The sequence below is a fragment of the Ctenocephalides felis genome, unplaced genomic scaffold (assembly GCF_003426905.1).
Source record: "Ctenocephalides felis isolate EL2017-DRISC unplaced genomic scaffold, ASM342690v1 CF-g0.4_SCAFFOLD_01604, whole genome shotgun sequence".
Taxonomy (NCBI): domain Eukaryota; kingdom Metazoa; phylum Arthropoda; class Insecta; order Siphonaptera; family Pulicidae; genus Ctenocephalides; species Ctenocephalides felis.
In genome coordinates, this window is record NW_020537758.1 from 40,977,540 (window position 1) to 41,004,742 (window position 27,203).

Here is a 27,203-nt window from a genome sequence, read left to right on the forward strand (position 1 = left end):
AGACTGCAACGCGGCTGCGCGGATGTGCTGCAACTTAAGCGCAATTGCTTAGATTTTTTTTATTTTGATTTTTTTTTGAAAATTTGATTTTTCTTGAAATTTTAAAAAAATTGGACGTTATAAAAAATTAGATTTTTTTAATTTTAATTTTGATTTTGATTTTTTTGAAAAATTTATGAAAAATCAAATTTTCAAAAGAAACAGTCCAATTTTTCATATAAGTCTTTTTCATATAAATAAAAAATTTCAAAATTTTCAAAAATCTAATTTCTATAAAGTTTTTAAAAAAATATAAAATTCTAAATGTAATTTAAAAAAAATAAGTTACGGTAAGGAAAGTTTCAGTGATAAAAAAATATATAATTAAAAAATTTGATTGCGAATCATTAAAATTGTTATGCGCCCCAGTTAAAGCATATATAGGCAAGCGAAGCGTATATAAATACACAGACAAAGCCCCACCTGATCTTTATCATATTGTAGAGAACGCTAACTTGTTCAGTTTCATTCGCCGAATGTATTCGACGTAGTAAGAACGGCTTTCTATACGCGTTAAATAACTTATATAGTTAAAATAACATACCAGTTTAAACCGTTATATATAACATAATAATACCAATTTTATACCTGAAGTTTATTAGAAGTTATCGTGGTAAATAAGTATACTACAATACGACACGAGTGTGCATGGAAGTGAGGTTAGGTTTTCTAGCAAAATATTTCTTAAATATATTTACAATATTGTGGATAGATGAAAATAACCAGATAAATGTGTAATTTTTGTTAAATAGAAAAATATAGATATATTGTGATTGATTTTATATAATAGAGTTGTGTGTTAGTGGAAACTGCAAACATGAGAATGGCCAGCAATATAGTGAGTACAGTTTCGCATTTATTTATTTATAAATGATTAAATAAATAAAGTATGGCATTCATATCACATGAATATGAATATATATATATATATATATATATATATATATATATATATATATTGTATTGCATTATGCGTGTAAGTATTCTTTACATTATATGAATATTTTTTTTTATCAAGGTCATATATAGTCTAAAATATTATCTATATATATATATATATATATATATATATATATTATATATATATATATATAATATCCGTAATTTTATTTATAAACAAATTCATATTAAACAATTTTTTTTAAATTTATTACTGTAAACACAATTTATAACAAAAAACCTATGTAATGATTATCAGGTAATAACAATATAGGCAAAAAAACATTTCAATAATATATAAAAAATATAGATCTTTGATTTTTGAGGAAATTTCAGTTTGAAATGAATTACTCATTAAATATTGTATATAATACTATGATTAATATTATATATTTATTATTTTACTAGTGGGGTGCATGGCATCGTGCCTTAAGTCAAATTGCTGGAACTTCTCGTACCGTAATGAAATATTCGAGAAATTTTAAACGTTTTCAAATATATTATTACAAATACTGTAACTTTCATTATTTTTGCTATCTTGTTATATCTGAGCAAATCAAATGTAAATCATAAATCAATTTATCTCCAGAATATTAACAATCGTCATTTCATTTCGAATTCAATTTCAAAAAAAAAAAAAAAAATAGTTGCCTAATTTTCACAACGCACTTGGGTAAGCATTTGTACCAGAGTGGCGCTTAGACTGTGCTTAGTCTGGGCAATTTTTAAATTTTTAATCCAAAATTACAAAAATATTTTTTGAAAAAAAAAATTAGAAACAAATTTTTTTTTTCCAAAAGCAATTATTTTGTTGAAATAAGCAGAAAGTTCTTTGAATCATTTAAATCGGACGTTTAGTTCTCTCAAAAACTGCCATTTTTTAACATTTAGCTCTGTATCTCCGAAACCGCTGGGCCTATCTTTGCCAAAAACTGAATGTTTTCTCTCAAAAACTGTATTTCTATTTTCTGCATTCTTTGCTCCATATCTCCGTAACGGCTGGACCTGCCTTTGCCAAAAACTAATCAGCACATCTCTCTATCTAATAGGAATCGAATGTTTTTTAAACCATTCAAATCGGTTGATCCGTGCGCCCGAAAACGTGGACAAAAAACTGCGGACATACAAAACACACACGCACACACACACATCCATTTTTTCTGAGGTATGCCAAGATGTTCAGAAAACTTCAAAACGTCGAGAAATGCAAACATTTTCATTTTCGATTTTCGGCCCATTACTATAACTACCCTACGGGAAGTTAATAATTAAAAGTGAATGTTTGGTCGTCTTAATATGTTACACATATGTTTTATACATCTAGAACTTCGCCAGCTGAATATCAAGCAGTCTAATATCAAATTTTCACAATATGATTTCAAGTGTAAATGGGTAAGGCAATTTCTGAGAAATTGCTACAGCACCTTTATGCTTACCCTATTAGATGAACATAAAAACAGCTGTTGACCACCAGATTGCCCTTACAGCTTATAGAACAGGTAGTTCTGGTCTCTGTTAAAAAAATCATATACTTTTAATTAATCCAATGAATACTACTTTTTTTCTATAGCTCCTTAGTTGGTGATATCACCTTTAGACAAAATGTGTCAAGTATATTATAAACTAATAGTATTATCACAAATCAAACTAGATTTTTTTTTAATATTGATGAAAATTTTGAAAACGTTGTACTAACGTTTGTATAAAAAACAGCAAAACAAAATTTCGAGTCTATATAAATTCTTATTATAATGACTGGTTTCAGAACAGTACGAATTTTCTGAAAATAATCGGAAACTCTTAATAACGTAGTAACGTACTCTTAATAACGTAACTCTTAGTAACGTAACATAAGTCTTTAATATGAAACATAAAAGAAACTTTTAAGCTTCATTTTATTATTTTCATACCAAACCTTGCCAGATTAGATAAACGATGTTCGATTTGTTATTGAAATTATATTTATATTATATTATATCATATTATATTTAAAAGAAATGATGAATTCCTAGCCTCAATATTTCTACACATTAAACTCAAAGACGTAATTGTTTGGGCGATAATAAAAAAAAAACAACAAACGTAATAGACGCAAAGTTCTGCATGATTGCGATCTTGTTAAACTTTGACCTATTGATAAAACTGTAAAGTATTAAGAAGTGTATTGATAAGTTTATGTTCGCGATTGTAATCAAATCGTTACGGAATGAATACTGCCGATAATAAATAAAAAAACAAGTTTTTTTTAATGTTAGTACATTCATTTTTATATAAATTTTAATAGCGACCAGAACCACGTGTTTGCTATTGCGCACATTGTATTTTTCACGAAATAGCAACCCAGCGGCTAACCACTCTGTGTTTTTAATGTGCATATATCTAATAGTGTTGGCATATATATGTTGCTGCAATGCCCACGAAAGGTAAAATTTGCTTGAGATTACATTTGAGATCTATAACCTCCAATGGAAATAGTACTGCTGCCTAATATCGAGCTGGTCGAGGTTGTAGTCGAATGCGGGACTAGGTATTGCTTTGCTATATCCACGTTTCTAACCTTATCTTATATTTATTTGTTATAAAGTTGTTTAGATGAGTATAAACAAATTTGTTAATAGAGGTATCAGTGAAATAGATATGCTATGGTAAATTACATCTTGATATGATTTCCAAATTTTTCAAATGTTCTAACTACTTGCTCTTTTAAACAGATTTTACATAAACTCACCAGGGTTCCAGATTAAATTCCCAGCTCAGGTATATCAAGCGTAGCGAAATCCGTTATTTAATCCACAATATGATTTCTAGAGAAAATGTCCTTTAATTAGCTGCGAATAATTAAAATATATGGTTATAACAGAAAATAGATATAACGTCATTAGAAAGAAAAACCTCATTTTTAGTGCAAAATAATAATTTGATTCCAGATTATTCAATATGACGTATAATGAATTCGTTCATGATTGCTTGGGGAATTTTTATGCTTAATAGTATAATGAATCGACATTTAAACGATACATTTTTAAAGATTCGTGAAAAGCCAATATTTGGCATATATTTCCATTCGACAAAGATAAAGAATTGCGCATAATTATAATATACGATTTATATTATATAATACTTTATAATCCCTAAGACTTTTATTTTATCTAATGCATCCAATTGACGCACAAGTTGTACAATCACTTATCATACGTTGATAAAACTCAAGTACGTTATTGTTTTAGTGGAAGTTCAATGTTCATTTTTTGCGAAAAATTGTGATAATATGCTTATCTTTGACGAATTGCAGATTTCTTGGTACATGTATCTACGAACTCACCTTCTTATCTATATTGTTTTATGGAAAAAGATTAGAAAATTACATCATACAGATCAAATGACAAATGCGGAATTATACACAGAATATTATGTTAATCAATTAGTAGAAAATTTATTTATCAAACACACATTTTCCCTCAGTTTTATCATAATTAATATTTATAATATACGGAGTTAGAAAAATAGTTATTTATATAATATTTATCATAAGCAAATATTGCTTATTCGTTATATATGATAAGTTATCAATTGTAATGAAAATAATAAAGATAGTGGACGCAGAGGCAGGTCTGCAAACTTGATGCCCGACTAGATATTTATGAAAGTTTTGATTTTGATGAGTTTTTTAATCGTTAATCACATGACAGTAGTGAAGTATGGACATTCAATTGATTTGATAATTATTTTTAAGTGGATTTCACTTTATCTTGAATAAGTATAAATTTTCTCTAATAATAAAAGCCATATCCTCACTAAGAGTTTAATTCACTAATTATCGCTCTTATTATCGTAAACATTTCACTTTTTTTCAACGAAATCGTAAGCATTTCATAAATTTTCACAAATGATTAAAATTTTAAACTCTTCGCAGAGCACGAGCTTTGCCAAAATTTTAGAGATAACCTAATGTTCTATGAAAATATTAATTAGTTTTAGATTTTTAAAGTATTTGCTAATAATGATGAATGCACTCACTGGTCACTATCAATTGATTTTGTTATCATTCGTGAATAATTATAATATTATGTATAAAAAACTAGTGGGGTGTATGGCATCGTGCCTTAAGGCAAATTGCTGGAACTTCCCGCACCGTAACGAAATGTTCGAGGAATACTGATTGTTTTCAAATAGATTATTATAAAAATTCTAACATTGTCTAATATTTATAAGAATTATATAAACTGAATTGCAAAGTTGAAATTATTTATTTAAAGTAGGTATATTAGAACTATAGTCAAAATTAAAATAAAATCTGAATTATTTTCTATATACAAAAAAAAACTAAAAAAAAAAATGATACAAAATTTATTTTCCAAAATCAATTATTTTGTTAAAACAAGCTGAAAGTTCTTTGATTCATTTAAATTGGACGCTTAGTTCTTTCAAAAACTGCCATTTTTTGCACATTTAGCTCTGTATCTTTGAAATGACTGGGCCTGCCATTGCCAAAAACTAATAATCACTTCTCCCAATCATTACTAATTGAATGTTTTTTAGTTCATTCAAATCGGATGCTCCGTTCACTCAAAAACTCGATTTTTATTTTCTGCACTCTTTGCTCCGTATCTCCGTAACGGCTGGACCTGCCTTTGCCAAAAACTAATCAGCACATCTCCCTATCAATAGGAATCGAATGTTTTTTGGACCATTCAAATCGGTTGATCCGTGCGACCGAAAACGTGGACGAATAATTGTATCCTTACATACATACATACATACACACACATCCATTTTTTCTGAGGTATGCCAAAACGTTCAGAAACCTTCAAAACGTCGAGAAATATAAAAATTTTCAATTTCGATTTTTAGACGATTACGATAACTTACCCTACGGGAAGTTAAAAATAAAACATTGAAAATAATTTAGGAAAAAAAATCAACTTATTTACTTCTGACATCACATGCACAAGTAAGGAAGTTATAATGTACAGTGGATCCTCGTTAAGACCATTATGCTTCATATGATTTCTCGCATAATACGCCACTTTACGCCGGTCCTTGAATTTTGAAACATATTGCCCTTATCCCGCATAATACCCGCCTAAGAAACTTTTTTGTCCCAGTCCCAGAAAATCGTCTAAAACGGGATTTTACTGTATGTTGTACAGTGATTATATGACTTACAGTTCTGCGAATTTAATTTTTTGCGTATTTTTTATGAAAAATCGAACTTCATTTGAGGGGCATAGCACGTGCGCTACGTCACGTAGTTTCGTAGTATACAAATAATCGATTTTCCGTCTACGCGAAGTCTAAAGCACAAATGGACCAATTGCAGAGCGCTACGTTTTGGGGGCTCGTCTCACGCCATGTGCACGGCATTATGAATTATATATATATATATATATATATATATATATATAAATGCATACATACATACATACATACATAATACATTCATACTTGCAAATACATATATAGGAAAATGTACGTGACAGGACTGTCTATTCTAAAACTTAATGGATCCGCGAAATACGAAAAGTGCAAGTTTTTCATTAATAATCTAATGAAAATTATAAACAGTTATGAAATAAGACAGTTAAATGCCCACATACCGAAAATTTGCGTTGAAAGTAAAAGTGACTTTTAAGCTCGGATTTGTATGAATCGTTTCGTGTCCGTCACGTCAGGCAGCGTTCGGCAACCTTTTTACTCTTGTTAATAAATATTTAACATCCGCATAAATTAGGTATTAACGATAAACCTGAAAAAAAATATTAATCTTAAAATTAGATATATGAAATAAATAAAATAATTTGATTAATTCAAATTTTACTTTTAATAGGTTCTAATACCCTTAAACTATTGAAACATTATAAATGCAACATCAATTAATACTTGATTATTATGAAAAATATAATAATGGGCCGAAAATCGAAAATGAAAATTTTTGCATATCTTCACGTTTCAGGGTTTCTGAACATTTTGGCATACCTCAGAAAAAATGGATGTGGGTGTATGTGTTTTGTATTTCCCCGTTTTTTCGTTCATGTTTTTTGGGCGCACGGATCAACCGATTTGAATGGTTCAAAAAGCATTCAATTCCTATTGATAGAGAGATGTGCTGATTAGTTTTGGCAAAGGCAGATCCAGCCATTTTGAAGATACAGAGCTCAATGTACAAAAAATTACAGTTTTCAGAACTAAGCATCCGATTTGAATGATTCAAAAAACTTTTTGCTTGTTATGACAAAACAATTGCATTAATTATTTTACGTATTATAAATTATATTTGTAATTCAAAAATACTGATCTTAGTCATTGCATGTGCATTGGTATTGTATTACAATTATCGGAAAAACCGTGATCATGGAGATAAATACTGATGATTTAGAATATAAATTATGCTAACTGACACATGCTAAATCTGTCTTTTATGTTGATGGTTATGGTGACATCGAGTTCCACTTGAAAGTATAGATAAATATAGTGTAAAATTAATTCCAAAAATATAATAGATAATAATAATCCATTGTAAAACTTTCTTTAATTGAAAGACTTCATTACCACTCATTACTGTTTTTCCTGATCACTATTGCTTGTTTCTTAGTACTTAGGTCTTTGATCTCATTATCCAGTAAAGACTAAAATTACTTGGCCAATTTTGAACATTGGCCAGTAGAACATAATAATGATGTTTTAAAATAACATATTATTGTTATTGTTAAAACTAGATCTGTGCCAATGATACGCGATTACATTTATTATTCCATGACCTCGTGTGCAACTCGAGTTTTGCCAATATCGATCTAATCGAACTGACGCGACCTTCAAACAAGCGTTCTCGTAACTAAATTACTTGGACCATTTAAAAAAAAAAGGTCTTATATGATCGTGTAAGATATTATTTTCGTGCTATATATACATATTAATCGATGGTATTTAAAAATAAATTAGTATGTCATTGGATATACACCTTTCTTCATCGAATTGTATATAGGTCATTGTGTCATTAGATGTAATTTGGCTCTAAAGCAATTAAGAGGCACACAGACGAAAAAAGATGAAATTGTTAATTTTAGTCGTTATGTAGAACAGAAAGGCTTTTAACTAAATAAATGTGAATCATTTGCTTTAATTAAGTCTTTAAGAACCACTTTTTTTTAAAACTTGTTATTACTTTAGTGTAATTTATTGTACTAATTTGAAAAAAATGTGATTCATATAACAAAATTTACGTAAATAACAAATCACCTTATTGTAATGTTATTGGTTAATGACATCAAATTTCATTCAATTTTTGAAGAATTTGTAATTATAACTAATATGTTTACGAGGTAATGACCATATATAAAAAAACACCTCTTATTATTATAGATCTTGACGTAATTTCTAGAGACGTTGTACACCAAAGAGTGCACATACAAATTTTAAGAACTATAATACGATATTTTATATATATATATATATATATATATATATTTTATTTCAAATAAACATAGTATCTGCTAATCAATTGCCTGATATAATGTTTACTGTAGTATTTTATAAAATCGCAGACAGTTTTCCAGAAATCATCATGTACAAACTCGACATAAGCGGTATTTATGTACACAATCATATACTCTTACCAAGAAATGAGATAACTGTTCACAAACAAATAGATATCACATTTACTTAATATTAATTACATCCTGCACACAATCGCTAATTGATTCCAAAATAATGGATTTCAATTGAAAATTAATCCAATGATTTCACTTGACTACATCCTCATAGTTTTTGTTATTACTTCTAATAAGGCAGCATGCAACAGGCATGCTTGTTGATGACATGAGTGTCCTTTTGATGTTCTATATTTTTTTCTAATATCACATTTCTTTGAGCCCATTCTATAGAATTTATAGAAGCCTTCGATTATAGAATGAATTATAATTCATTCATTCTGTAATCGAAGTCTTTATATCTGTTTGTTTTTATTTGCAGATTAGGGAGCGATGTAACGAGCTCGTCCTATCAAATGAAAAACTTAAAGAAATAATGGTTCGATTAGACACCGAAATTCAGAAAGGTCTCTCTCGAAAACATCATGACTCGGCAATCGTGAAATGCTTCATCACTTACGTCCAGAACTTGCCAAACGGCGAAGGTAAACATAAACTTTCACCTAAATTCTACAAATGGGTTTTGCTTTATTAACAATCTTTTGACTTTCAGAGAGAGGCAAATTTCTGGCTTTAGATTTAGGTGGTACCAATTTCCGAGTGCTTCTGATAACCTTGGGAGAAAACCGTGAATTTCAAATGGCGTCCAAAATCTATGCAATTTCAGAATCAATAATGACGGGATCAGGAGATCAGCTATTTGATCACATAGCTGATTGTTTAGCCAAATTTATTAAGGTTGGTAGAAAGAATTATATACTTTCTGAAAACATATCAACTTAATCTGAGTTAAGTGAAAATTGTGTATGTTGAAATACTATTAATATCTAAATTGCAGGAGCACAAAGTTGAAGAAGAGACACTACCTCTCGGTTTCACATTTAGTTTCCCATTAAAACAAATCAGTTTGACTAAAGGCTTATTGGTTAGATGGACGAAAGGTTTCAATTGTTCAGGAGTTGTAGGGCAAGATGTAGTTACCCTTCTCAAAGAGGCTATAAAGAGACGCGGGGTAAGAATACTGTTGATATGATTGATAAATGTAGTAACGAAAATTTAATTTTTGAATAATGTGAGAAAGGTTGCTGACTTATTAATCTAACAAAATAATTTTTATAAGTGATTTCTTATGCGGTTATTTCGATTTGAGTCATAATTACTCAAGATTGATCTCCGTGGAGAATAGATTATTCAAATTAGAAAAAAGTCTAAAACGATGTTATCAAATGCCATTCGTATTAACGGCAGTCTTATTTCCACAATCTATAGTAATTCGTCTTGAAATATATAGATAATTAAACGTTATTAAAAAATTTCAGATATCAAACATTCGTGTGGTGGCAATTTTAAACGATTCTACGGGAACATTAATGTCATGCGCGCACCGAAATAAGAATTGTAGGGTCGGTTTGATCATCGGTAAGAAGTTTGAAGAAATCATTAAATCAAACTAAATACTTTAAGATTTCATTAACATCGTTTTTGGCCACTATTCGCATGCTATGGTTCGATAAATATCTTTGCATATTTGATAAAAGATCAAGAAGAGATTGATGGCGATTGAAGTCAAATACTTTTTATATTTGCCAGTGGCATAATTTTGTTTTCTAACAAGGGGAATATTAACACAGTGTTGATTTACAAAGAATTAAATCATATAAGAAAAGTAACTATTTAAAAAATCATTCAAGAAACAATGCTTTTATGGTGCGACAAAGTAATTATTCCGAAATATGAAAATGGTCTGTTACAGCAAGACTTAAATATGACATGAAAATCAACATAGACAAAACAAAGGTGATGAGGTTATCGAAATTGGATAATTCCTTGATGGTAGTCTCTGTATGAATCAGAAACAAGGATCGAACAAAGTTGAGAATCGTGCCGGATACAACTTGATTATCTTAGTTTTTATGTAATCTAAAACGGCACGTCGGGGCTTACACTATCTTGCATTAATCATCTGTTAACGCTATCTTTTATCAATTATGTGAAGAGAACATAACATAATGTGGCTTAAGCATTCAATTTGCATCGGCGTTTAATTATTCAAATCATATTTAAAAAACTTAAATTACTTCTATAATAAAAGCAAGAGAGTCCTTTGCATGGGTTCATTTGATTAGAAATATAATAATCCACCACTAAAAAATCACTAAATCATTTTTGATACAAATAAAAAGCCAACGTTTTTATTTTTATTAATTAAACAATGTTAGTTTAACTCATTTGCGCGTTGCTAAATCCTTACATTGAGCGATAGATATTATTATGTTTATTTGATTCAATTAATGTCGAAATGCTTCCGAATATTAAGAATATTGAAAAGTTGTTACTTTTACATTAGGACATTAAAATCGATGTGTGTGCCATTCTGAACGACACGACCGGAACACTGATGTCGTGCGCTTGGAAAAATACCAATTGCAGAATTGGGCTCATTGTCGGTACGTCCAAAGCAAATTATCATTTAGCCTTCCCTCTCATCTAGAATAGTTATTACTTGTCAATAAAACATAAATCATAGGCTTCCTTTTTTAAAACCAATTCTATAATACTAACTCTAGATGAGGGGGAGAGCAACATAATTAAACATATCATGTTGTGGTCATACGTCACATAATGGGTTCAATGCATGTCATTTATATATATATATATATATATATATATATATATATATATTTATATTAATTTGGAAATATGAACAAACAGCACTCTTTTTTGCACTAACTTATTAAACAATAATTTTCACAAACGTTTCGAGACTAGGTTTGACTCATCATCAGTGTGTTATAATTTAAAATTTAAAATATGGAAATCTAAATTAGCATTTTGTGTTATCCATTACAAGTCGCTCGATACACTGTCCTCTGCCACACCAACGGTCGTCGGTGTCCTGTGAATCGAGGGACTTGTAATGGATAACACAAAATGCTAATTTATATTTCCATATTTTAAATTTTAAATTATAACACACTGATGATGAGACAAACCTAGTCTCGAAACGTTTGTGAAAATTATTATTTAATAAATTAGTGCAAAAAAGAGTGTTGTTTTTTTATATTTCCAAATTAATATCTATTATCCAATCAGAATACATTTGTTATATATATTATTACATAGTTTAAGTTTTTCTATAGCATTATATAGTTTAAGTTTTTCTATAGCTATTATAATTTATGATTCTATTTTTATGAAATCCTCTTTTTCCCAAAGAGATTTAATTTTTCATTTATAATCAGTCTTTCAAATTCATATATATATATATACATCTCGGAATTCGCGAGTGGAAAGGGTTAATAATACGAAGTTCTTGAAGAAGGAAGAATATTTATAAAAGCAAAAATTACATCATTTTTAGGAAAAGGGAGGCTTAGTTCAGAAATTTGGAAATGAAAAATTTATGTACGAGTTATAAGTTGGATATACATAAACATTTAAAAATATGCTTCAACATCTTAAATCTCAAAGAAAATCTAAAGTTTATATAATGGTTTTTACCTCAACGCATGCAACTTGGATATACATTTCAAAAAAACATATTTTTCATAATTTACTTACATTTAGGTACTGGTACCAACGCCTGTTATGTAGAAAATTTAAGCAAAGCCGAATTGTTTGAAGGCGACTCAAGCGGCGATAGAGTTCTAATAAATACTGAATGGGGCGCATTTGGAGACAACGGCGTCCTAGATGATGTCAGGTCGCAATACGACATTGACGTCGATGAGCATTCCATCAACCCTGGCAAACAATTGTAAGGAAAATTGATTAAAACCTTTAGTAATAAGTGTTTCCTCTAAGCAAATAAAGATTTGCAAATACTTTCTAGAAACTAAATCAACAAGAAACAATCAACAAGAAAGCAATCAACGTTTTACCGAGTTTTATTTCTTTTAAATTTTTAAAATCGGTTCAGCTGTTTTTCTAATCCATCGTCATTCTTAGAATTTATTTTATTTAACTATAATTGTTTTTCCCAGATTTGAAAAAATGATCTCAGGCATGTACATGGGTGAACTAGCAAGATTAGCCATTGTAAGATTTGCTAAAGAAGGTCTTTTATTTGATGGCAAATTATCCAGTATGCTTATGAAAAGGGGCAATTTTTTTACAAAATATGTTTCGGAGATAGAAGCAGATGGTCCAGGCCAATATGCCAATTGCAGGGAAATTTTGGATGAATTAGGTACAATATTATTTCAATTTATATGTTGAATTGCAGTATGATTGATGATGATGATAATCTATTTTCCAATGAAATGAAAATTATGCTTCTTTTAAGGTCTATCTTTTGCAACCAATGAGGATTGTAAATGCGTGCGAGAAATTTGTGAATTGGTATCCCGAAGAGCAGCCGATTTGGTCTCGGCGGCTGTATCAACCCTTATTTGCAGAACAGGTGAAACAAACGTCATTGTGGGCATAGATGGCGGTGTTTATAGGTACCATCCGCATTTTAGGGATCTTATGACGAACAAGATTGGTGAATTGTTACCAGAAGGGATCCAGGTAAAGACAATGCATCATGTTTATAATTTTTAATGATTTAGACTTAGAAAATAATTATAACAAATGGATCAAGAATATTGACAATTACCAAGGGAATTGTTTAACCAAATTATTAAGTTAAAAATTTCCTCTTTTATTTTAAAATTATCATAAACTAGAAAGTTAATAAAAGTGGCTTCAACTTACCCCTAATTCCTAAAATGTATTGAAATATCATAAGTTTCATATTTTCAACAGTTTGATCTAATGCTGTCACAGGATGGAAGTGGCCGGGGGGCTGCATTGGTTGCAGCGGTTGCTTCGAGAACATAACAAAAAATTAAGTTTAAGTCAAATAGAAATTATGATGAGGGATTTGAATATGCAACATGGTTGATTTTATAAATATCAGCATTTATAGAAACATTCCTCAATATATATATATATATATATATATATATATATATATATATATATATATATATATATGCATTTGTGATGGCAAAATTTGTTTATAAATTTTTTATACTCGATAGCAAACAAAAAGCTAAAATGTTATTTATATGCATTTGTACATATTTAATTTTACTTATAGAAAATATACAAATGTTATATATGATATATCTATTACATTTTTCATAAAATTGAAGAATGAGTTTTATTTACATTTGCATTTGAACCTCATAATTCTGTTCATCTCACTACAATTATATTATTAATTATGAAATTATAAAGATCAATGTCTAGACATGAATTATTTTTTTTTTATCTGTAGATTTCGAAATTTGATTTATGAGGAAAGTGTCATCACTATTTAATTTAGCAGCAAATAGTATCTACTCAAAAACAAAGTTGAGAATATCTATAAGGAACTTTAAATTTAATGAAATAAATTTATTTAGAAGAACTTAAATTATTTCTACATATATAATACATAGGTTGAAAAATATATTATGAAAAAATCAAACATAATTCAATAAAAATTGAAAAAATTAAAATAGAATAAAGAAATTTGCAAAATGACAATATTGAAATAAATTTTACAAGGCACCAAAAGCGAAGCAATAAAGACAACTCAAAGCTACATATTTTGTAGCTATATAGTTGAACATTGGTCTTTAATATTCTCCCCAATAACTGTTTTTTATGTTCACGCATATTAAAAAAGATCATTTGTGATGATTTATTTATTACAACAAATATAAATGAAAATCATCATTGGAAAGTTGCGCCTGGTTTAAAAACAAAAAAAAAATTAGATGTTTCTAGATGTTGTTATAACATTGAAAAAAAAAAAAAAAAAACACTTTTCATCAGTGTCATTTTCCACTTGTTTTATTTTGCCATAGGTTTCAATTTAAAATACAAGGTGAAAAAAAAAAGAAAAATTAGATCTGAAAGTGAGTATACGTTCATTAAATAGACCACAATGATTAATATGTTCTAAAACTACATACAATTTCTTTCCTCTTATAATCAGATTGAGTGTATCAATCGAATTTGGCAGTGAAAATAAGTTAAAATTCTGCAAATCAAGGCATGGAAATGAAACAATCAAGTTTGACCACGAATAACCCGAGTCCACCTTCACAATATTCGACCCGAGGTAAGGGTATACCCACTTTGAGTCGTTTAAGAACAAGCCTCATGGAAGCTTACCTCCAAGAATCCGTTATAATGGCAGAAAATAGTCAAAATGCAATTAAGAAGACTATATTAACACAGCAATCCAAAGATGTTAACATTTATAGCAAGAATTAAAAATAATTATATAATTCTAATAATATATATTATTTAGTATATATTATAAGTTATTTCATCTTGTGTCATAATTAAATATTATTAAAAATTCAATTCATGATGAAAATATTTATTAATTCAATAAACTGAAAGATGTGCATCAATTACCTCAACTATCTCCAGAATATATTCTTTTTCATTCAATAACTTCTTAAGTCAGCAACATTGAATATTCTAGTACAATATTATTACCTGCAAATAAAAAATTAAAGATACAGATTATAAACTATATAAAGCAAAGAAAAAAAAAAGGATAAATTTTAAACAATGTGCGTAATTTAGATTAGGTTAATTATTAATATACATATAAGTTTTGAGATCAGAAATAATATAGAAACAAATATGCCAGCGGAGTTTTAACATAGGAATATTCTTGAAAATACTCAACCAAGTTAAAGCTACAACGCAGCACTTTCATATTCGCCTTTAAGTCATCATTTATTTCAAATGTTATTCCATAAATTTGAAAATAAGGTTATAATAAATATTTTTAATCCAATAAATTGCAATATGTGTAAATTACCTTAATTATGAATATATAAAGCAGATCCTAGATTGTGGTGTGATAAGGCTTAGAAAGTATTCAATAACTTATCACAAACTTGCTAGGTAAAAATGTTATCTGAAAATAAAAATCATATATATAGATTATAAATTATATCAAATAAATAAAAATAATAGTATAAAAAATTTACTTAATATATTTCTAGTAAACACTTAATATATTTGAGATCAGAAATAATATAGAAACAGATATGCCACCGGAGTTTTAACTTAGGAATATTTTTAAAAATACTCAACCAAGTTAAAGCTACAACGCAGCACTTTCATATTCGCCTTTAAGTCATCATTTATTTCAAATGTTATTCCATAATTTTGAAAATAAGGTTATAATAAATATTTTTAATCCAATAAATTGCAATATGTGTAAATTACCTTAATTATGAATATATAAAGCAGATCCTAGATTGTGGTGTGATAAGGCTTAGAAAGTATTCAATAACTTATCACAAACTTGCTAGGTAAAAATGTTATCTGAAAATAAAAATCATATATATAGATTATAAATTATATCAAATAAATAAAAATAATAGTATAAAAAATTTATTTAATATATTTCTAGTAAACACTTAATATATTTGAGATCAGAAATAATATAGAAACAGATATGCCACCGGAGTTTTAACTTAGAAATATTTTTAAAAATACTCAACCAAGTTAAAGCTACAACGCAGCACTTTCATATTCGCCTTTAAGTCATCATTTATTTCAAATGTTATTCCATAATTTTGAAAATAAGGTTATAATAAATATTTTTAATCCAATAAATTGCAATATGTGTAAATTACCTTAATTATGAATATATAAAGCAGATCCTAGATTGTGGTGTGATAAGGTTTAGAAAGTATTCAATAACTTAGCACAAACTTGCTAGGTAAAAATGTTATCTAGAAATAAAAATCATATATATAGATTATAAATTATATCAAATAAATAAAAATAATAGTATAAAAAATTTATTTAATATATTTCTAGTAAACACTTAATATATTTGAGATCAGAAATAATATAGAAACAGATATGCCACCGGAGTTTTAACTTAGAAATATTTTTAAAAATACTCAACCAAGTTAAAGCTACAACGCAGCACTTTCATATTCGCCTTTAAGTCATCATTTATTTCAAATGTTATTCCATAATTTTGAAAATAAGGTTATAATAAATATTTTTAATCCAATAAATTGCAATATGTGTAAATTACCTTAATTATGAATATATAAAGCAGATCCTAGATTGTGGTGTGATAAGGTTTAGAAAGTATTCAATAACTTAGCACAAACTTGCTAGGTAAAAATGTTATCTAGAAATAAAAATCATATATATAGATTATAAATTATATCAAATAAATAAAAATAATAGTTTAAAAAAATTATTTAATATATGTCTAGTGAACACTTAATATATTTGAGATCAGAAATAATATAGAAACAGATATGCCGGCGGAGTTTTAACTTAGGAATATTTTTAAAAATACTCAACCAAGTTAAAACTACAACGCTGCAAATTCATATTCGCCTTTAAATCATCATTTATGTTTTAGAATTTTTAACAATTATGTACTAAAATATAACACATACATATTTTATAAATCACCTTAGTACGTGGCATAGTCTGATTAGTTATTTTTGTAAAGAAAGTCCGGTTGCAACTCGATGTCATAGTTTTATTATGGAAAACTATAAATATGTTCAAACAATGTTTGATAACTGATTTTTTACCTACATTATCTGTAAATAGAAATATGTTAATTATTTTATATTAATAATATTCATAAATATGTTATCACTTACCTGACATTTAGAAAACTCTGAGAAACTTTTATTGTTATTATGGCATTAAAACATCAAGTTTGTTTCTGAAAATTAATAAATGAAGACAAGAATAGGAAAGAATAGGAATTTTGGTGGAAAAAATTTAGATAATTTAAAATTATTTTATTCCATAATACATTTATCAGATAATGTAAATTATATTAAATTTAATGGTTACTAAAAACTGTAATTATTTAAATATTTAAAAAAAATTATTTACAAATGAAGATTTTAAGATTTGTCAATTATTGCTATAACTATATTATAAAACGTCAGAAATTAATCCAACAAAGAGCAAATTCAATATTAATTTAATAGTCATTTGATTCATCATATTCTCCCTCTTCTTGTGTGTATCCACTGGTACTATTGCCATTATTTTCTGGAATTTTATATTTTTCTTCATTTTCATCTTCATATTTTACAGCATTTTCATTGTAAGTTGTGGTGTACTGTGTATAATCAGGATAATCTGTAAAAATAAAAACTTAAGTTTATAATTTCGATCATTATTATTATAAAACTAATCCCAATGTAAGTCAATGTACGAAGCGCATACTACCATACAGTCAAGCCTACAAGACTGTTGGCCCTGAGGCTTCATATTTTCATGTGGCAATATTGTGAACATTATAATATTCCATTGGCAGTGATTATAATGTTGTGATAAAAGTAATCAAAAATATTGCAATAGAAGTTGTGTAATAGGCGAAATAAATAGTTTTTGTCAGTAAAATGAAATAAATATGCTAATTACCATCAAGAGGTTCATCCTTGACTTTAACTTCAACATCACCAAAGTCACCGACTCGAACTTTGCGCTCTTTACGTTCAGCTCGTTCGCGATCCCTTTTATCACGCTTGCGGTCTGACCGGTCTTTCTCGCGCCCTTCTCGATCACGGCTCCTGCTGCGTCTCCTTTTGCGATCTCTGTCAGATCGGTCACGTTCTTTATCTCTGCAAATAAAAATACATCAAATCAAATTCATTGAAAATGCAAGATTTGTAGTGGCTTATATAAATAAATAAATCAATATTCCACCTTCTCTCTCTATCTCGGACTCTTTCCACATCCGTGTCATCAGCCTCTTTGCTCCTTGGTCTGCGTTTACGATCAGACCTATCGCGGCTTCTGCTGCGGCTGCGTCGTTTCGGACGGTCTCGGCTGCGCGATCTACGTCGATCGCGATCAAATGAGCCCAGGCCACCAGCAGCACCTGAGGTTAAAAGAATACGGTTTACAATCTAGAAATGGAATTTGTTTGCTTTTTAAATATATATATATATATAAAAAATCTACAAAATATTACATTTAGAACTATCTAAAATAACAGACAATATTGACTAAGATTGACCAAACTGCAATATTGATTAGTAATGCAAATTATTAATTGCATTTCATTATATGATAGTCAAGTAGTTATTACTCTAACTGGAATTATATGAGCTACTGTATCACTATATTTTAAAATTGATCAAAGCTCAGTATAAAGGATGATAAAAGCCAAATTAATATCTTATATATAAAAATGAATCGCAAAATGTGTTGGTAAGCGCATAACTCAACAACGCCGCGACCAATTTGGCCAATTCTTTTTTTAACATGTTCATTGAAGTCCAAGGATGGTTCTTCCGGCAAGAAAAAATTGAATAATTGCCGGGAAAACCCTAAAAACAGCCCTTTTCTTTTTTATATACAAACGTTTTCTAACTAAAACGTAGAAACAATTTGAGCTTTATTGCTATTATATAAAGCACTCACTGTACACTCCTAAATGATTGTTCGTATTTTGATAAATCTTTTGTTAAGGAAATTTGCTAGGATGTATGTGATTATAAAGTACTGGGATGTATGTGCAATATTGTAGAAATAAATAGAAAAAATTGCAAATAACTACATGTCATTGTTTGCATTGAAAACAAATGAAAATAATGATATGTAGAAATCATCTGCCAAAAATTTCAATTTACTTATGAACTTAAACGAAATATAAGATATTAGAATATGTATAATAAATTTATGATTATGCCAAAAAGCAGATGAGATGTGCCAGAAATTAAAATAATATAAGAGACAATATATGTATGGCAGATTGAATGATACACATATAAAAAGATTAATTCACTTAAAATATGAAATCGAATATTAATCAGGGCCGGTCCTACGTTTAATGCGATTCATGCGAAAAATACGAGCGCACGCCTTGGGGGGTGCCAACACAAGATTCGGATAATAAATTATCAATATAGTTTTTTTTTAACTTCCCGAAGGAGAAGTTTATGTTTTCATCAAAAAATCCGAATCGCTAATTTTATGTTTTCTCGACGTTTCGAGCCATTCTGAATCGAATGAGACCAAATTTGGAAAAAGTATGTGTGTGTGTGTGTGTGTGTGTGTGTGTGTATGTGTGTGTGTGTGTGTGTGTGTGAACAGATTTTTTGCCGTAAATCGACGTTTTCTCCAAAACGGCTGGACCGATTTCAAAAATTTAAAAGCCATTTGATGTATCTCGATGAGGACTATCGTCTCTGAGTTTTGTGCGGCGATCGGCCGGGCCGTTTCTTTGTAAATTGCAGAAAAGTGAAAAATTTTTCGTCCACGTTTTAGCCCGCAATTCTGAATCGATTCTGAAAATTCAAAAACCGTTCGATAGATATTGGTTGGGAATCGTGCTGATTAGTTTTTGGTAAAGATCGGCCGGGCCGTTTTCTTGTAATAAAGTTTTAAAAAAAAAAAATTCGACGATTTTTATGATTATTTTTTTGACGATAGATACCATAGTTTTCTAGGTCATACTAAAATATTACGGCCCTACGACAACTGGTTCAGCTTTAAAAATTCGTCAAAGTTTGCAAAAATCAGTATGGTCTTTTTGGCATTTGTCAAAATTAGAATTTTCATCGACGTTTTCTCAAAAACGCCTGAACCGATTTCAGATATTTAAAAAGCATTTGATGTAACTCGATGAGGATTATCGTTTCTCAGTTTTGTGCGACGATCGGCCGAACCGTTTCTTTGTAATTTGGAAAAAAGTGTTAAACTTTTCGTCCACATTTACGCCCATCCTGCCGAACCGATTTTAAAAAATCAAAAACTGTTCGAAAGATATTAGTTGGGAATGGTGCTGATTAGTTTTAGGTAAAAATCTACCGAGCCGTTTTCTTGCAATTAACTGTTGAAAAAAAGTGTTAAATTTTCGTCCACATTTACGCCCATCCTACCGAACCGATTTTAAAAAATCAAAAACTGTTCGAAAGATATTAGTTGAGAATGGTGCTGATTAGTTTTAGGTGAAAATCTACCGAGCCGTTTTCTTGCAATTAACTGTTGAAAAAAAGTGTTAAATTTTCGTCCACATTTACGCCCATCCTACCGAACCGATTTTAAAAAATCAAAAACTGTTCGAAAGATATTAGTTGGGAATGGTGCTGATTAGTTTTAGGTGAAAATCTACCGAGCCGTTTTCTTGCAATTAACTGTTGAAAAAAAGTGTTAAATTTTCGTCCACATTTACGCCCATCCTACCGAACCGATTTTAAAAAATCAAAAACTGTTCGAAAGATATTAGTTGGGAATGATGCTGATTAATTTTAGGTGAAAATCTACCGAGCCGTTTTCTTGTAATTGAATGTTGAAAAAAAAGTGTTAAATTTTCGTCCACATTTAAGCTCATCCTACCGAACCGATTTTAAAAATCAAAAACTGTTCGAAAGATATTAGTTGGGAATGATGCTGATTAATTTTAGGTGAAAATCTACCGAGCCGTTTTCTTGTAATGAACTGTTGAAAAAAAAATTGAAGCCGATTTTCATGGAACTTTTTTTGGCGATATACATCATGGTCTTATAGAACTTACTGTAATGCTACGGCCTTACAACAAGTAGTTTAATTTTAAAAATTCGTCAAACTTTGCTAAAATTATTATCGTTTTTTTTTTAAAGTAGGATTGATGAAGTATATTATTTACACATTTTTTTGATCAAGTCGATTATTTACACATATCGGGAAGTTCATGTAATTTGCCTCAAGGCTAAATACCAAACCAAGTAGTTAATATATAATTTCTTTGTATATTTTACTAATCTTTCCACAATATTTTTAAAATTCGTAAAAAAATAACTTTATAACAACAATTGGGAAAGTAAAGATGAATACATACAATTCGGTTCTCACGATATCGATTAGGAGAAGTTTAAGATGCAATTTTGAATATCTTAAATAATAAACAATTAAACTAATTTAATCCAACACAAAGTACCAGGGTTATGTTATGGTTATGGTTATGTTATACCGTTTAAAAGACTTCAATTTCCAATATGGTCAGCATCAATTTTAATTCTAGCAAAGTAAAATGTGTAAAATTGTTAGGCAACACATTTATAAAACTATTGAAAATATGACTTATAGTAGACCTACCAAGACCCCTGTCTCTCTCTCGTTCCCGATCCCTATCTCCTCTATCTCTGTCTCTTCTGATGTCGCCTCTCTCTTCTCTTTCTCTTTCCAAGCGATATCGCTCTCTCTCTCGTTCATTGTCCTCTCGACCAGAGTGTTTGATGTTTACTTCTGGACCACCACGTCTTGTTCCACCAAGTCCACCACCTGATTTCAAAATCATTCAATTCATTAAAAAAATATAGAATTGTGTTGAGTCCAATTGAAAAACAAATCACTATTTATAAAATTTACAAGTGATTTATTAATTAACTTACCTAATCTTCTTGGCAACCAACCCTTCACAGTCCTTGCTCTTTCCACATCGACTAATACCCTTCTTCCATCAATTTTTTTACCATCTGCATGTTTGTAAGCAGCTGAAATTTTAGAAAATGTATTAAAAAGTGAAAGAGCTCAAAAGCTTTGTACAAACCCATGATAGTAGTTTGAAGTCCTGTAAAAAATAATTTTAGCAAAAGAAAAAACACCTACAAAATAGCTGCCATTGTTTCCAGATACTCAACTGAGAAGAATAATTTTGGAAAAATTCAAGTCCACGATAAATATAGTAGAAGATACCCAATGCCCATGACTGATAATCAAAAATTGAAATAAAATTTTTTAAAACCGCATTTTTTATTAAAATATGGAGTACTGATGTATTTTTCACAAAAAAATAAAAATACATTATATGTGCAGTTTCAGTATATAATAATAAATGCAATACCTACCAATAAAAAATGTTACTTACGAGATATGGATTTAAAAATTGAATCAAACTAGATGAAAGTAGAGATTTCTTGGATGGAGCTACACTAGACGTGTCCATTTGCGATAACATGTTTATTACCTGGTGCGCTTTTAAAACTACTTTACCGTTTTGGATTTGAACCATACGCGCAATCATATTACTAAAGTATTGCTACATATAGTAAATGTAAAGTATGATGGTATTGCAAAATAATGGGAATATTGCTTACTGAATGTATTAATGTTAGAATAATAAATATTGAATAAATCGAAAACATTAGAACAATATTTGTAAAAAACATTATTCTAATAAACTAATGTTTATTAACCTGCCCCACAAAATTGAAAGAATCCTCTGGACACTCCAAATAAATAGAATACATATTTTTTGTATGCAGGGCTTTCTTACCACACATACAAACCTATTAATAGCCAGCAATATAGTGACAAAAGCGGCAGTGTGTATTGTCAAACACCAAATTCTGTACCAAAAACAGAAAAATCGCATTAATATCGAATCACATTGACAGAATAACATCAAGGGCTAATTATACGAGATATTTTTGAGAAACCACTAAAAAATTATAGATTAATTACATTCTTTGCTGGCTATAAAATATTAAATTTGGCCATTTCAAAATCAAAAAGCTTTTGTAACCTATGCACTGTAATTTATTTTTAAAGTCTTTCTAAAAAGACCAAAGCACTACTTAAATTGGTACTTACAGTGCATGTCTCTCTCATGTTCATATTCAATAAATGAATAACCACGGGGTTTACCGTTGATTGCATTGTGAATGACAACGATCTGAAAGCACAAAATATTATTAAATAATTTATTATAGCAAAAAAACAAAGCATAATATGAAATTTTGTGCAATATGAAAATAAGCTCTTCAATTCAGTAATAATTATCATTTAAAACATCACTTCAATGTTAAAAGAAAAAAGAAACACTAAATATTTAGATAACCTTTACGAAGTGATCAATCATATTAGTTGCATAAAAAACATGCAAGCAAATGTTTTCTTTAATTAAATAAAAACAATTCTTAATTAAAAATCAATATAATAATCTAAATAAAATTTGGAAGTTGAGTAAATATACCTTTTTAATAGGTCCATAACCTTCAAACTCTCTTCTCAATTTGGATTCTGTAGTATCATAATTCTGTGAAGAAATATATGCTTGTATCATTAATTCATTAAAGAAAATCCTTATTGTAATTATGTTATAATGAACAAATAATATTCACTTACAATTCTAGCTACGAATAATGTTTTGAATGGATCTACTGTAGCACTTTCCGAGGATGTTGGATCCCAGACAGCTATCTCCTGTTCTAACTTATAGGCAACTTGCTCAGCCCTTTCACGTCTTCTCCTTTCCAATCTCTCTTCTTTGGTTTCAACACGAGTGGGAGGTGGAGTCTCTTTTGGATCCTACATGGGAAAAAATTGAATCAGTATGCACTAAAAATGAAGGAGTAGTATATTTCACATACCTCAAATTCTTTAACGAATTGTGCTATCCCAACATAGCCCTTATTCTTCTTTTCATGAGGTAACTTACAAGCCGGAGGTAAATGTTTAATAGGCTCCCGAGGAGCAAAAAGAGCTAATAAATTAGCGGGTAAAAACTGCGTCATAATTTTACTTGAAACACTATTTAATATAAAATAATTAATAAAAAAGTATCTTATCGCACAGCTATATAACGTAACACATTCTACTCTCCACAATTTCCGAGAAATAAACTTCTCTGTCAAAATCACAAAACACAATGATGTTTTTCAGAATAAATCAAGCTAGTAAAGACAAATCGCCATTATGTTTTGCTTATAAAGTTGGTATTGTTACGGTTGGCACAAGTGGAGTTTAGAACCATTTATTACCATAGATACACACATAGATAAAAGAAGAGTGGATACATAGATACATGTCATTGACATCTGGTGTATACACGCACCGTGGGATGGCGCTCAATACAACTTGATCAAATTTAATTTAAAATCTAATCGTTTATTTTAAATTAACTTACAGTAAGTTTTGATCACCAGATAATTACAGTAACATTATATTATATAAATTATATTTTGTTATTTTAAAATATTTCTATTAAAACATATTCTATATTCTCTTGTTACTTTCATGGGTTGATTCCTAGTATTTTTTGGGTAAAAACTTTTGAGTGAAATAAAAAAAGTTAATTTTGTTTGAAAATTATAAACCTATTTGTATATTAGCGCAGAATTATGTAGAACTTTTAACTCCCCAAATAAACTTTGAGAGTTTGACATAAGGTAGTTTCAAACTGTGTATTGAAAAATTATCTGAATTAGGCACTGCGATGTGACAACAAATAGTGAATCTTTTATTTTACTCAGGTAAATGTTTATTTCCGGTACAATAATAGATAGCTTGGTTTGATATTTACAGGTACAAAAGTTTGTTCGGGTGTTTTGAATAATGAACCCATTTTTAAACTATATTTGAATATTAACAAATTGAAAAGTAAATCGTTTTTATATAAAACAGATCTCACAATAGTTCAATACAGAGGCATTTATATTCTGTTTATATTTAATTAATATTCTTTACAATAAATTCTGTTAAATTTTATATACATATTAATATCAATAACAATTCTCAAATATTTTATATAGTTATAACATACTCTCTTATTTAATAAGTAATTTAACAAACCATAATTGAACTAGTTCAAATAAGTTCAAGAAGTTCACTACTTCATGAGAAAACAAAATTGATACATAATAAATATTATATAATAATAATATATAATTATTTATACAATATAGAAAAATGAAATTTAAAAGAAATTATGATGAAATATATTTATTTATTTTATAGTGTGTTATTTTTTCATGTTTAACATCATATTATTTAACAATGCTACAAGTTAATATTTTTAATTCATTTCAAAATTATTGTATCTATATTTATAATATTAAATAAATTCGTAATTAATTTACAATTTGGTCCAGATAAATGTTAATTACTATTAAGCGCATACAAACTTTAGATATAAATAATATCTATTTTTAATGGAAACCTGATATATCTACTTTAGCATTATTTCGATCGGGCCTATCAGGATCTTCGATTGTGTTTGAATCATTTTTAAAAAATTTCAGCAAACTCGAATGACCAATATTATCATCTTCAGAATTATTTGTTTGGGAATCTTTTGTTGTTATGCTACTTGACTCAATAGATTCTTCGACAATCGTGGGACAGTCTTCTTCGATTTGTTTAGATGGGATTTTGTCATCATCTGAATTTTTTAATTTATCTGGATTAATTTTATCGTCATTGACAATCACAAAATCCATAGCCTTCTGGTCTAATGATTCGGACATATTTGGTGAATCATTGTCATTTATGTTATTGGCCATTTTTTCATTTTCTAAGAATTTTGAGGTGAAGAAAGCGTCAGAACTGAAGGATGAATCTTCGTAGTATATACGAAACGGATTTGTTACGCCATCATACAAAATGTTTGAAGAAAATTTATCATAATCAGTTTTCTTGGGATTCTCTTCAGAAAATGATTTTTTTGAAAGTTCATTATCCGAATCTTTGTCGAACCAGTCGACTATATCTTCAATGCTCTCCCGTCGGGCCAAAGGTGCTTGTTTGACATCTTCGTTTTCTGAAGTTTTCCGTTCAACAGACTCAGAAATAGTATTAATTGATGAGGGGTTTAAAATTGCTTGTAGGTTAACACCGCTCTTGCGGCCATTAGATTGTTTTGGTGCCGCAGTACTAACTGCTGTGTCTGAACTTTTAATTTTATCTTTATTTGCATTTAATGGTAACGGATTTTTATCTCCAACTGAAAACTTAACATCGGTCGAAGAACGTTTCTTAGATGGTAGTCTGGAAATTGGTTGGAAAAGACCATCGTCAATTCCGTCATGTTCTATTACTCCCAAGTCCCAATCATCCAAACCTCCCCATGAATCTTCACTTTCCGCATCAGATTGATCGTTTGCTGCGCTAGATGAAGGTGTGTTTTTAATTTTATCCATAATTTGTTGAGGCAATAAGGAACCAAAACTTCTACATCGTGTCATGTAACTTTCCAACCGCTGAGCTGTCGCTTGCGATAGAGAAAGGTTGTTTTCACCAGGTAAGGAAGCATTTCTAGGTATCGAACCGCGCCTAAGGTTTTTAGACATTTCTTTTTTTACATCCAAGTCATTATAAATTGGAGGTATAACTGTTGAATATGCTTTTCTAGGCCCACCATTTGTTTTGTGATAATGATGTGGATGCCTCGTAGGATCGCAAATGTGCGTTATTTCTTTTTTGGGAACAATTATTGCTTCCTCAACTGGTTTTAAATTGTCTTCTGAGTTCATACGATCTAGAATTTGTTTAATACCACGCCTTCGTTTTCGTGGGGGAGGTACAGGAGCAGCATCAGGCTCGGTGGATTGCTGAAGAGTCGCCATTGTTTTCTGGATGATTTCAGGAGTCTTAAGGGGCACATCTGTCCACTCCGGACTAAGCGGAGTGGCACGTGTATTTATTTTTGCGACGGAATTACGCCGGGGTGTTACGGTGGGCGTCTGATCGTTCGTTGGCCATGTTGGCACCTGATAGCTACAAAAAAAAAATAATTAAACTGTACTGGCTTATAAACTATGTTATATATATATATATATATATATATATATATATTTATATATATATATATAATCA

At 29.2% G+C, this 27,203-nt stretch overlaps 3 protein-coding genes across 3 annotated transcripts in view; 1 reads left to right on the plus strand and 2 right to left on the minus strand.

The window, feature by feature from the left end:
* The first annotated feature begins 579 nt into the window (after positions 1 to 579).
* Positions 580 to 13,488, plus strand: LOC113372387 (hexokinase type 2-like). The gene is made up of 9 exons (XM_026612709.1): positions 580 to 877; positions 8,947 to 9,109; positions 9,178 to 9,362; positions 9,463 to 9,636; positions 10,972 to 11,071; positions 12,192 to 12,381; positions 12,608 to 12,813; positions 12,910 to 13,136; positions 13,374 to 13,488. The coding sequence occupies exons 1-9, from the start codon at positions 857 to 859 to the stop codon at positions 13,446 to 13,448; spliced, it is 1,341 nt and encodes a 446-aa protein (XP_026468494.1). The 5' UTR covers positions 580 to 856; the 3' UTR covers positions 13,449 to 13,488.
* A 4,095-nt stretch (positions 13,489 to 17,583) lies between these two features.
* On the minus strand, positions 17,584 to 24,268 carry LOC113372389 (U1 small nuclear ribonucleoprotein 70 kDa-like). Its single transcript, XM_026612711.1, has 9 exons — positions 23,981 to 24,268; positions 23,736 to 23,918; positions 23,584 to 23,646; positions 23,202 to 23,283; positions 22,001 to 22,102; positions 21,705 to 21,890; positions 18,330 to 18,504; positions 18,045 to 18,244; positions 17,584 to 17,759 (listed from the first exon to the last, which is right to left on the minus strand). Exons 1-9 carry the CDS (start codon positions 24,122 to 24,124, stop codon positions 17,599 to 17,601), a joined length of 1,296 nt encoding a protein of 431 aa, XP_026468496.1. The 5' UTR covers positions 24,125 to 24,268; the 3' UTR covers positions 17,584 to 17,598.
* Positions 24,269 to 25,479: 1,211 nt separating this feature from the next.
* Positions 25,480 to 27,203, minus strand: part of LOC113372384 — a 103,752-nt gene continuing 102,028 nt past the window's right edge. The window contains exon 4 of the mRNA XM_026612706.1: positions 25,480 to 27,104. Coding sequence (XP_026468491.1) covers positions 25,538 to 27,104 — 1,567 coding nt within the window. The 3' untranslated portion in view covers positions 25,480 to 25,537. The remainder of the gene's footprint in view (positions 27,105 to 27,203) is intronic.